The following is an 11,272-nucleotide window of genomic DNA, read 5'->3' on the forward strand; positions in this document are numbered from 1 at the left end:
TATATGTACATGTTTTAATTCATTTTAAAAATGGTCTACATTTAAGGACAGATTTCAAGGGTTTCCTTATATTTTTTTCTGTTACATTAGATTACACCTGAATAATCTGCATAGTAACTTTAACATTTCTGTTTTCTTTTTTTGTTTTGTTTTGTTTCTTTGTGGAAAATACCAGTTGCAGGTAGCAATGTAACATCTCAACAACAATCACAATACGTGCAGGATGTCCAGCCAGAAGCATTTCTCGGTTGACTTGCAGTAGCATGGCACTTTATAATTGGTGTATCAATACTCTATTATTTTATTTTTTATTTTTAAGTTTAGCTCAGGTGTGGCTCAAGAAGCAAAAACAAACTTTCCTCGCTCAGCCTCGAGTGTGGGGTCAGCTCCTCAGCTGGCTGCGATCTGCTGCGCTGGAGTTACTCCAGTTTATACCAGCTTGAGGTTCTGGCCCTTATTTTAGTTTTTCAGACACACCTGTATTGCCTTCATGCTTTCCTTAACATGAGTGCAAACTCCAGGGATGTGGTCTGAGTCCCTTCAGCAGAGGACCTTTAGTGAAGCCTGCGCAATGGCTCTGTCCCCCAGCCCTGCTCCCTGCACAGACGTGAACGGAGAGGGCTGAACGCTGCCAAGAGCGGCGTGCTGGGGAGCTAAGAATCCCGGGGGGGGGAAGGAAAATAACTTAAATAACAAGCTAATTTTGCCCCCAGTGTTAAACGTTGATAAGTGAAGCATTTCTGTCTGCAGATGCCGGGCCCAGCGGTTAAGAAGGTATTCATACCACCTCCTGCCCCAGCCTCCTACAACCAGCTGCTGAGTCTCTTGCAGAGACAGCAATGTCTCCGCACTGACCGTACCAAAGCCTAACCTTACCGTGTGTATCCCCACAAAATACCCACGATCAGGTGTTGTGAATACCGTCTTTTGCCCCCCCCCCCCCCTTAACATTTCCTCACCCTTAGAAAAAAGTGCTTTTGCTTTTTCTACCTGATAAATATTCGGGCTGCTCGATCCTGTCCCCTAGCCCATATGTTTGTACTGAGATCTGTCGCGAGGAATTTGCACCTGGTTGGCTGTCAGCTTGTGGTGGATATGGTAAACGCAGAGGGTTATCACGATAACCAACCCCAGTATCAGGCCCAAAATCAGAGGCAGGGTTTCTTCTAACTGCTCCCTCTGGTCCACCGGGCACTTGTGTTCTGCAGAAAAAGAACGAAAAGGAAAGAGAGAAAAAGAGAAGTGAACGAGATGTTGCAAATCTGAACTCCTGCTGCAGTAGCGAACCGACCTCCCCGGAGTCACGGCTCAGCATCGGGGGTCCCTGCGCAGCAAAAAATAGCGGCAGCGGCAAGGAGAGACAGCAACTGTCATCGGAGTCCCAGGGAGAAAATCAATCGCTTTGGAGGAAAGTGAAATCACAGTCACAACGCAGGGTTTGGAGGGAGAGGCATCTTCTGTCAAACCAGCCGACGCGGTGGGACAAGAACGCTTTCATGCCCGTCAGCTCCTCTTCAGGCCTCTCTGCCACACCAGCACAGCAACGGCCTTGGTGGGAATGGGACAGCACACGTACAAAATAACATCACGAGCCCTCAATGTCAGGAAGTTTTTAATCCTGCATCAGCCTCACCCTGCTCATCGTTAAAAGGTTTTTCCCCTTTACCTGCAAGTTGCCAGAGATCCAACAGCACCTCGGCCCCGTCTCCGGCAGCTCCCCGAGGGGAGTTTACCAGCGCTGGCAGAGCACGTGTGTGTTTGTGGCCAAACAGCACCCTGGCACCCCGTGGGCTTTGTCAAACACGGCAAAGGATGAGCAGAAGCAACACGAGCCTCCCCGGGGTCTTACTCTCTGGCCTACGAGTCCCCGTCACAGGCTGATAACCCCCTAGAAAATAATGACAACCACCACAGCTACAGTGGGAAAACACTTTTCCATCTCGCTTGCAAAGGCACAGCCGCCGAGGGCAGGAACCACGTTACGCTGGCAATCCCGGTTCAGCTCCCTTACACTTCCAGAGTCTACCGCAGGCCTGACTGGCAGGAGCACGATTTGGTTTTCCCGCCCACAGGACTGTTGCTTATCCGTGCTGACGGACAGGCGGAGCCGATGCTGCTGAGATGGGGCTGCCAGACCAAAAAGAAGAAAAATGCCAACTCCGGAACAAAAAAATAATAAAAGGTTATGGAGTACAGGAGGGACAGTGCTCTGGCCCCTGGATCATCATCTTCACAGTACTAGAATTGTGCTGAAAACAATGAAAACAGCAATTACTTAAAAAGAAAAAAAAGGTAAAAAAAAAAAAGCTGCATGTTAGATGAGCAAATACAAAGGGCACCACTAATTTCTCCCATCGCTAAAGACCGTCCAGATGGGTTCCCCAGGCAGCTGACTGCAAGATGCAGAGATCTGCTATAACCACGAACGGCACACGCTCTGCAAATCAAAGGGCATGTGGCAAAGAACAGGCAAAACTCAGAGACCCCCCAGGCCCAGGCAGGAGGTGACAGCAGGGACGTATCTCCAGCGGTGCCGGCACCTCCGGGAGCTCCGTCACCTCCCAGCACGGAGCCCTCCTCCCAGCACCGGGCTCGCAGAGATGCCATCGGGAAACATTTTGAGCTGTAAATGAAGTGAAACAAAAAAGCAAAAGTGAGATGTAGTCTAACAAAAAAAAAAAAAAAAAAAAAAAAAAGTCCTTTTCGGTTCCATTTGCTCACTGTTTCACCAGAGGAGTGATTAATCACCAGGACTGTGTTACAGGCGATTCAGCAATTGCTGCAATGCAGGGGTTTTGTTTGTTTGTATTAAGGAGAAAGGCAAAAAAACCCCTCCTGATTATTATTTAGCTCCCCAAATTGGGTTTCTAGAGCTTTATGGAATTCTTCCCAGTTTAGGATGCTAAGGCCTGACCAGAGTCGCAGCGCCAAGGCAGAGACGCAGCGGCAGGTTGGCATCTCCAGACCTGACTGTGGGAAAAGCCGCGCACGGGGCAGTGCCGTGGGGCCAGGGATGCTCCGACCCCGCTGCCCACGTGCCGGCACAAAGCAGCACCCCTCCTACGGGAAGGATCCGTGCCAGAGGAGCTCCGGTGCGCTCACCACGCGGCTGCAGCACCCGACAGGCTGGGGCGTGCTGATGTGCCAGTTAGCAGTGGTTTAGTCCAGCCGCCGCAATCTCCTCCCGCGAGCACTAATTTTTGCTTTGAAAGCGGTTTAGCTTAAACCCCACAGAAAATTGAAACGGTTCTGCTGTAAACCTGACTGAGGGCGTTCGCTCAAACACGGCAGGTTTGCGCATGCGCCTTTCCTTAAACGAGAAGGATGTTGCGTTTGCAGGAGAATGGGGCGAATGCAAGGGTCTGCAGCCAGCGGAGAGGGCAAAACTAAAAGCACCAGTGCTGCCACGCAGAGGGCTCACCCAGCTCTAACACACCTGCTTGCGATATTTGAATTCCCATCTTTTGCCAAAGCAAACCTCCTGCAGAGCACAAAACGTGCCAGGGGACACGGGCAAAGCGCCGGTGCCCACAGAAAGCCGCGGCTGTATTTAAGTTTCTGACTCACAACTCAAAAAGGCGTCAATTCTTGCAAGCAGCCAGGAAAGATAGTTCTTTATCCTGACACTTTTTAAAGAGGATTAAAAGGGAAAAAAAAGCAGCCCACAGGAAAGAAAAGAAAAAAGAATAAAATCAAAGCAAAGCTCACAGTGTCCAGCAGCAGAGCCACAAACCGCGCTGCTCCCCCAGCTGCACTCTGCCCCGGGCACAAAGGCAGCCTGGCAGAGCAGCCGCCTCCTGCCTTACCAGCACCCTCTCCTCGCCAGACACATCCATTTTTCTCCTTTTGGAGCAGACTGCCAAAGTCTGGGCTCTCTGGCGAGCGTAGGGGGAAGGGGAACGGCGCTGTGGGGGACCCAGCATGGAGACGCAGGCAAGTGCTGAGCACAAACACGTTTGCAGTGCAACTAAGGCCCTCCAGATGCTGGCTGCTAGGAGGATGAATTTTGTATTTGAACATTAATATAATGTTAAAACACATCATTTTATAACAAAAATATTTTCCCATTTGTAACAATGTACTTTAACATTTAGACAGCATTTTTCAGCCCAAGAGTTCAAAGCATTGCGTAGGCACTGAGGTCCACGACACCGCGGGGAGGTAGGTAACCGGTATCGCTGCTGGTCCACCAGCAAAGGAAGGTGCCGAGGGGGAGCAGAGGGGAGCAGGCTTTGCATGAAGTCCACGACAGACACAAATTCAGACACTCAACCCCATCAAGCACGGAGCGGGCAGGTGGGCTGGTTGCTGTATGACACACCATCGCACTGGGAACTGCCAGCTATTTTAAATCAATGGCTTCTGCAGGAAAACAGCACCTTCCATCAAATTTTCCGGAGTATTTTGTCTCAGGTCACAGGAATCTCAGCATTTGCCCAAATCACTGGGTTTTACCCTCAGTGCAGTAAAGCAAAAAAGGTCCCTGGCAAATTTTAACTCTGTGAAAAGTTCAGGTGACGCTGGGAGTTTTGCTGCATCGCGGACCCGGCGGGGTCACCCCTCTGCCAGAGAGGCGCCACCCCGCAGCCCCAGTCCTGGCCCCGTCGACCAAAGACTGCGGGCGGATACAAAGGAGGCATTTAGGTACGGTCCGCATTGTTCTTTTGTGCTGTGCTTCCTCGACACCGCGCAGCACCCAGGCTCACGTACCGCCACGGTTTCTATGGTGAGTGCTCGTCCAATTTCAGTATTAGGCCACGAAACCGCCCGACAGGCCCATTTTCTTGTTTCAGCATCCTTCTGCAGAACAAATAGCAGCAAGGCAAAAAAAAAAAAATCAGCGGTTTCCCGCAGTCACGACGGCAAGCCTGAGGACCGGTGCAGGGGCTGTTCAAAGGGACGGAAAACCAGCCCAGTTGCATCTGGCATGATAGGATGGATTTTTTGAGATTTTGAGATGGGCGTTGATAAGTGATGAGCTTAAAAAAGCAAGGAAAAATTCAAGACTCAATGCTTTTTTAAATGTGGCCACACAGCTTGCAAAGAAGAGCTACTCGGTGCCAAGGACCCTTGAGGAGATGTGGCCCTCGTCTGGGGTGGCCCAGAGGGAGAGGAGACCTCCCAGGATCCTGGTCCTTAATTCTCAGCCTTTGTATCCCCTTCAGTATTTTCCATTATTTGGATTAAAATCAAAAGAGCTGACAATTTCTGTGGTGCTCTTTCACCAATTTAAATGTTCTCCTTGCACCCTCTTGATTGAACTCTCTTTTTACTGATCTTTTAAGCTGAAAAATGTAGACACCTTTTCCCTATTAAAAAAAATAAATTTCCCAAGCTCTGAATGAAAAAAAATGTTCCGCTGCTTCTGTATTGAAAGAGGTAAATATATGTATTTATGTATATTTGTATATATATATGTATTTGTAAGGGCTGGAAGCAGTGTCTTAAAAAAAAAAAAAAAAAAGAAAAAAGATATTCTAGCATACGAGTTTAAGCACTCAAAAAAATAAAAGCAATCCAATCACTCCCTACAAGCTTTTCGATCTACCCCAGACAGGACAGTGTCAGGACTAACGACAAAACCTTTCCTGCCATTTCTTTGTGGTAAAAGGGCCCTGACCCTCCTGCGTCCCGGCGATTCGTCTGCTCTAGCAGGTCTCCTTCTCTACTCTAAAATATTTTAAAATGTTCTGTAGCTTGTTCATAATTAATAGGAATTTTACCTAATGGGAAATTAATGAGCCAAAAAGGAGAAGGCTAATTACTGTAATTTAAGATTGGCAGTGATTCTCAGACCCCACAAAGGATCATGTTTTGCCACGCATGTGCCGAGGACACGCTGGGCTGCAGGGCTGGTGGGGACGTGCCGCTGGGCGAAGCGGCAGAGCCCCGTGTGAAGCGTCACTGATCCATGACCTCGCGGGCATTTCTGACCATACTTTCCAGGTGCTCTTTGCTATTTAATGTCCAGTGGAATCCAACAAAAATAAGCGTCATTGAATCGCGAAAGCGACAACAAAAAACCAGAAAGCTTGACAAAGAAAGAAACTGTGCTTTCCACAGAAGGACAAATCCCACGCACGCGTTTAAAGATTGCTAAACCAACTGGGGACTCCTCACGTCCTGGAGAAAAAAAAAAAATCCAAACTACAACAACAAAGGGGGGGGGGGGGGAAAAGTACTGCCTGATATGAAAGAGCGTATCATGAAAAAGGCAGGCAGAGCCCTTTGGCAACGAACGCCGAGTTTGGTTGTTTTAACCGTGAGCTCTCGGACTTGACGAGTTTGGGGTGACAGAGACCCAGCAGCTAAAACTGAGCCCAGACTTCCATATTTTAATTACGCTTTTCCCAGCCTCCAAGGTCTGCCCAGCCAAACACTGAGTGCAGGAAGCCTGGATCCACAGGAGGGAGAGGATAAAGACGTGCCAGCAAAAAATGATAGGAACCTATTAAATTCTACCTTTTTCTCCCTGTAACCAATGCAAAATTTGGTACTACTACGATAGAAAGAAAAAAAAAAAAGATTTTTTTGTGCCAACAGTAGGATAAAACCTACTCCGTGCTACACTGGCCTTGCCATGAGTAATTCAGCCACGCAGAGCTCTGCCAGAGCCAGCGTACATAATAGCATGTATTTACTACATCAGTTAGAGGAATGTGAGTCATGAGCGTAAGTGCTCGGCTCCGTAGTCAGCGCTGGATTTTTATTGTGTTCTAAAATATTTCCCACATGCAAAATAATAAAGCCCCACATTGTTAATGCTAGGCTTGAAAATAACACCACCATTTTCTAGCTCATTATTAAAAGATTTGGCTATTACAAATATTATTTGCATCTTGTTACAGTAACGGAGTTAACCAATTTGCTGAGACGGCACTATGAAAAAGGGACTAGTCTTGAAGCCCTAATTCAGGTGAGCATGTTTTACACTCCCTCATTCAACCTGACGGAAAAGGCAGAGGGAAGTCACGGAGGAGGAGGAGCACCACGGGTTCCTCAGGATAAAGGCAGGCAAAATCTGCAGGAATCCTGCCCCATGGCAGTATTGCTGCTGACTTCGGTACAACCCTTTGATAGGAACAGCACGTGTCAACGCACATTTTCTTTTATCCACAATTAACATTAAAGCAACCTAGGAGGAGGAACAGCATCCCGTGTGTTTGGCGCTCAAGGCGCCTCACTGAAGTCCCTGTTACGCTTCCTTCACCCTTGCAATGAACGTTAATCAAACCGAAGCCAGCAATGCGCGTTGCAAGTATTTCCTGCCACCGCAGCCCCAAGCTTTCCTCAGCGCGCAGCGGCCCCACAAAGCCCTGGAGCTGTACCGAAGCACCTGCTGTGCCGCAGGAGAGACGCCTAAATGTTGGAGGGCTCCCCAGGGACCAGGCAGTTCTGGGGCCTCCTGGCAACCTAGCTAGAGGAGTCCTTACAGAAGCCACTGTACATGGAACGATAGCCCATGTTTTGACCAAATAGCAGCTGGGTTGAATTTGTAAAGGCTTTCGGGGGACCACAGAGGCAGGCAATGGGTTGGAGGGACCGCAGGGAACACTGACAACCCGCTGGAGGAAGTGGAAGGTGCTCTGATAAAGGCGGGACCCAAATTCCTTCAGTACATTGTGACACCCCCAAAGGCGGTGGCAGCGTCAGCATCTTGGGGATGCAGGACATGCCATCACCCTGCACCTTACCTTCACTGAAGACAAAATCCGCAGTGATGTCAAAGGGCTGGATGCGCACTTCCGACAGCAGAAGCTGCACAGACTTCTGGTGGTCACTGGAGATGAGGGAGATGGTCTGCTGCGCCTGGCACTCGTAGGACTTCCCAGCCGGGGTGACCAGGGCAGAGAGCCGGTGGGAGTTGGCCGTGTGCTTCCCGGCTGGCCAAGGGGCAGAAACAGCAGAGGTCAAGTCCCATCTCTGGTGGACCAATGTGACTTTATTAACAACGCTAATGAATTGAACACAAGGGTATGCAGGCGGTGTGCAATGCAGCGGCTGCACGCTCCACTGCTCTTAAAGCAGCATTTTCTCCTGGGCTGGGACCGTGCTTTTGGCACGACGCCCCCCCGTACCCTGGGCAGTTCCCTCACTGGGGTCGCCTTCTCGCGCGCAGAAATGGATGGCTGCACCGCACGGTCCTGCCCGCACGAAGGGGAGAGCTGGCTCTGCTGCTGCCAGATATGCTCGTGTCACAGGACGTGAAGTCCATAAAGTCAGGGGAATGGTTTCTATTGATGTATATGCAGCCTTCAGCCTCGGGCTGTGCTCGTACTCCCTACATTTGGGAAATAGCAATTCCTGCGGCTACACTTGAGCTCTGAATTCAGGTGGGAAGGAGCAATGCAATTTGGCGACCTCACTACAAAGCAAAATGGGCCATAACATCTTTCCTGAAAATACAGTGTGACCATTTCACCCAAGTATAGATTATGAGAAGATATTTTCCCATCACATCAAGCTTGTTTTATAAACGAAGGGCGAATGTGGCTCGGCAAGGTGGAACAAGGGATGCCGTCCACCTCCCGCTCTTCTGCAGCCCTTTGTTCCCCTCTGGCAGCACAGAAAGGCAATCAGCGGTTTGCATTTGTGGAGGGTGATGAGGCATGGCCACCACCGTGTTTTGGGGACACAAACAGTAGAAACACCAGTGGGAAAAATAGCTCCACATCCAGCGTGTCTTATGCCACAAAGTCTAATTGCACCATTCACTGGAGTTTGAAAATCTTGTGGAAGATCAACTCGCAAATGACAGTATTTCAATTTTCAGTACAAGACAACTCATTTCTGAGCAGAGATGAAATAAAAATAAAATGAAAGCCAAAAGAAAGAAAACCCAGTGAGAAAAGAGGAAGCTGTTAGGTGTGGAGGCGTGCAGGGGTATGGATATTGATGTCGATATCATCATTATCTTGGGAAACCGCTGCTTTTCCACCTATTCAACCATCGTCACAACCGAGGAGATAAGTAACCTTAAAAAACATCTCCTGCAGGAAAGGAGATGATTTTTTCCAGACCAGGGGGACCCTGCCCGACTGCCCACCCCCTTGGGCTCCTGGGTCCCGCCTGGAGGGCGCGGGGCAGCGCAGCAAACGGGCAGAGGTTGGGCTCTCACGGCAACTGCGGTGATTGAAGAACAAGAAACAAGAATAAAAAGCGGGGGGGGGGGGGAGAAATAACACGCTGTTTAAAACTGGCACCTGATCCCGGCTTTGTCGGGTGGGTTTGCGGTTTCTTTTTTCCCCCGTTAAACTGCATTCAGGCGAGTAGCCCGCGGGGTGCTCATCGCCCCGTTCCTGCCCCCTCAGCTCCGAGCTCGCCAGACCCCAGGGATCCGCTTAAAATCCCGTCCCCCCGGGGCGCTTACGGCTGACGGCGTCCTTGAAGTAGGTGCGCTCGGTGGTGTCATAGGTGAACTGGATCCGGCTGAGCCTCCAGAAAGCCTCGGGGCCCCGGGACGTGTTGTGTCCCTCCTGCCGAGACAGGAGCCGGTCAGAACCCCGGCAATACCGCCGCGCACCGCCCCCCCCCCAGCTCCCGGGCGTGCGGGGGGACCCCCGTACCTTCAGGAAGAAGAGTTTGAGGGTGTACGCTTGCTCCAGCCAGGAGATCTCCAGCTCCGACTCGTTGGTGCCGCACTTGCCCTTCATCTCGGCTCCCCGCGACAGCGGAATATCGGCTTGCTCCGTGATCAGCTGGAAACGGGGAGCGGGGCTCAGACGGGCGGCCCCGGCGCCCCCCTCGACGCCCACAGCCCTCTCAAAGTCCCGGCTCAATATCCTCGGAGGGGATAAAGGACTTTCCAAAACTACCGGCGGATTTCCTCCTCCCCCCTCCCGCCGCCACCGGTCCTGCCGTGACAACGTGCAGCGGCTCCGCGGCTGCAGCGCTGCACACCCGAGCCCCGGCCGCCCTCCGGGCCGCGCCGCAGCTCCCCCGGGCCCCCGTGTCCCGTCCCCCCCGCCCCTGAACCCCACACTCACATCCACGTAGTTGCTGGCCCACACGTCGTAGGGGACGATGAACTTGGCGGCGAATTCCGCCATGAGACACGTCGTCCGGTTTTCCCGCACCACGAAAATGTCCTTTTCGGGGTTAGGGGAGAGCCCGGAGAGATTTTCAACTTCTTGCTCGGCAGCCAGGCGAGCCGCGGCGTCTGCGGGCAGAGAGGCGCTGAGCGGCGGCAGCACCCGGGGCCTTTTGCCCTAAGCCTCTGCCGGCTCACCTTAACACACACCCCCGAGCCCGCTGGAGTTAAGCTCCTCTGTCGCGACGGGGCGTCCCCGTCGCGATAGAGAGGGCAGTAGAGATGGGGCAGCCGGTGGCGGTGAAGCAGGAGCGGTGCTCTAACAGCGCTGAGTCTGTCTCGGCGCCAGTGGCTACCTCATCGCGACAGGGCTCCGTGTCGCGACTCGCCGCCGCTGTACTCACGCAAGAGGAAGAGCAGTCCCGGGAGGCGCCCCCCGGCCATCCTCCCTGCTTGGCCCCGGCGTGTCCGCGGCTGCTGCTGCTCCTCCGAAAGGGTCTGCTCCAGAGGAAAGAGAGAGAGAAAAAAAAATTAAAAAAAAAAAGGAGGAGAAAAAAAAAAAGCTGAAACACCTCCTTTCACCTCCTTTCTCACGAGCTGCACAGGCTGCAAAAGCACGCTGCTGCGGAGTGGCGGGGAGGAGGGATGGGGAAGAGTGTGTGGGTGTGTGGGGAGGGGGAGGGGAGATGCCGGCGGAGCTGATGGAGGCGCCCACGCCGAGGGACGGGGCGTACGCGGAGGCCGGGCGGGGAGGAGGGATTCCCCCCCTCCTCCGGTGTTGGGGGGCCCTGCCGACCCCCGCGGAAGGGCTCTCGGGGATCCCCGCGGGGATGCTGGCGGAGAGCGTGGACCTCGGAGGAGGGAACCGGGGGACCCCTGGCCAGCCGGGCCGCCCCGACGTGCCGCTGGAGCGGGGCCGAACCGTAACGAGCGCTCCCCGCTTCCCCCGGGCAGGAGAGGGGCTGGGAGCGGGGCCGCACCGCGGGGTGAGCCCTGCAACGGGCTTTGCCGGGGCACGGCGTGGGGCTGGGTCCCCCTTACTCGGGGGTCCTGCCACCCCCCCATCTCCCCCCCCTTCCCTCCCTGTCGGTGCCGCGCCAGGCGGCTGATCCCCGGGCAGCACCAGCGCCACCGGAGGGACAAACGAACCGCTAAACCGGGACAGCAGAGGGGATGGAGGAGGGGTTATCTAGTCCAGCGCCGGCTGCTCACGGAGCATCAGTAATTTCGGTGAAGGCAAAC

General features: G+C 52.7%; 1 protein-coding gene across 1 annotated transcript; it reads right to left on the minus strand.

Annotated features, from left to right (window-relative positions):
• On the minus strand, positions 1–10,862 carry LAMP5 (lysosomal associated membrane protein family member 5). The gene is made up of 7 exons (XM_054821106.1): positions 10,613–10,862; positions 10,435–10,528; positions 9,987–10,159; positions 9,567–9,698; positions 9,371–9,476; positions 7,695–7,883; positions 1–1,202 (listed from the first exon to the last, which is right to left on the minus strand). The coding sequence occupies exons 2-7, from the start codon at positions 10,472–10,474 to the stop codon at positions 1,024–1,026; spliced, it is 819 nt and encodes a 272-aa protein (XP_054677081.1). The 5' UTR covers positions 10,475–10,528; positions 10,613–10,862; the 3' UTR covers positions 1–1,023.
• Positions 10,863–11,272: the final 410 nt, after the last annotated feature.

This window comes from Grus americana, chromosome 3 (genome assembly GCF_028858705.1).
Source record: "Grus americana isolate bGruAme1 chromosome 3, bGruAme1.mat, whole genome shotgun sequence".
Taxonomy (NCBI): domain Eukaryota; kingdom Metazoa; phylum Chordata; class Aves; order Gruiformes; family Gruidae; genus Grus; species Grus americana.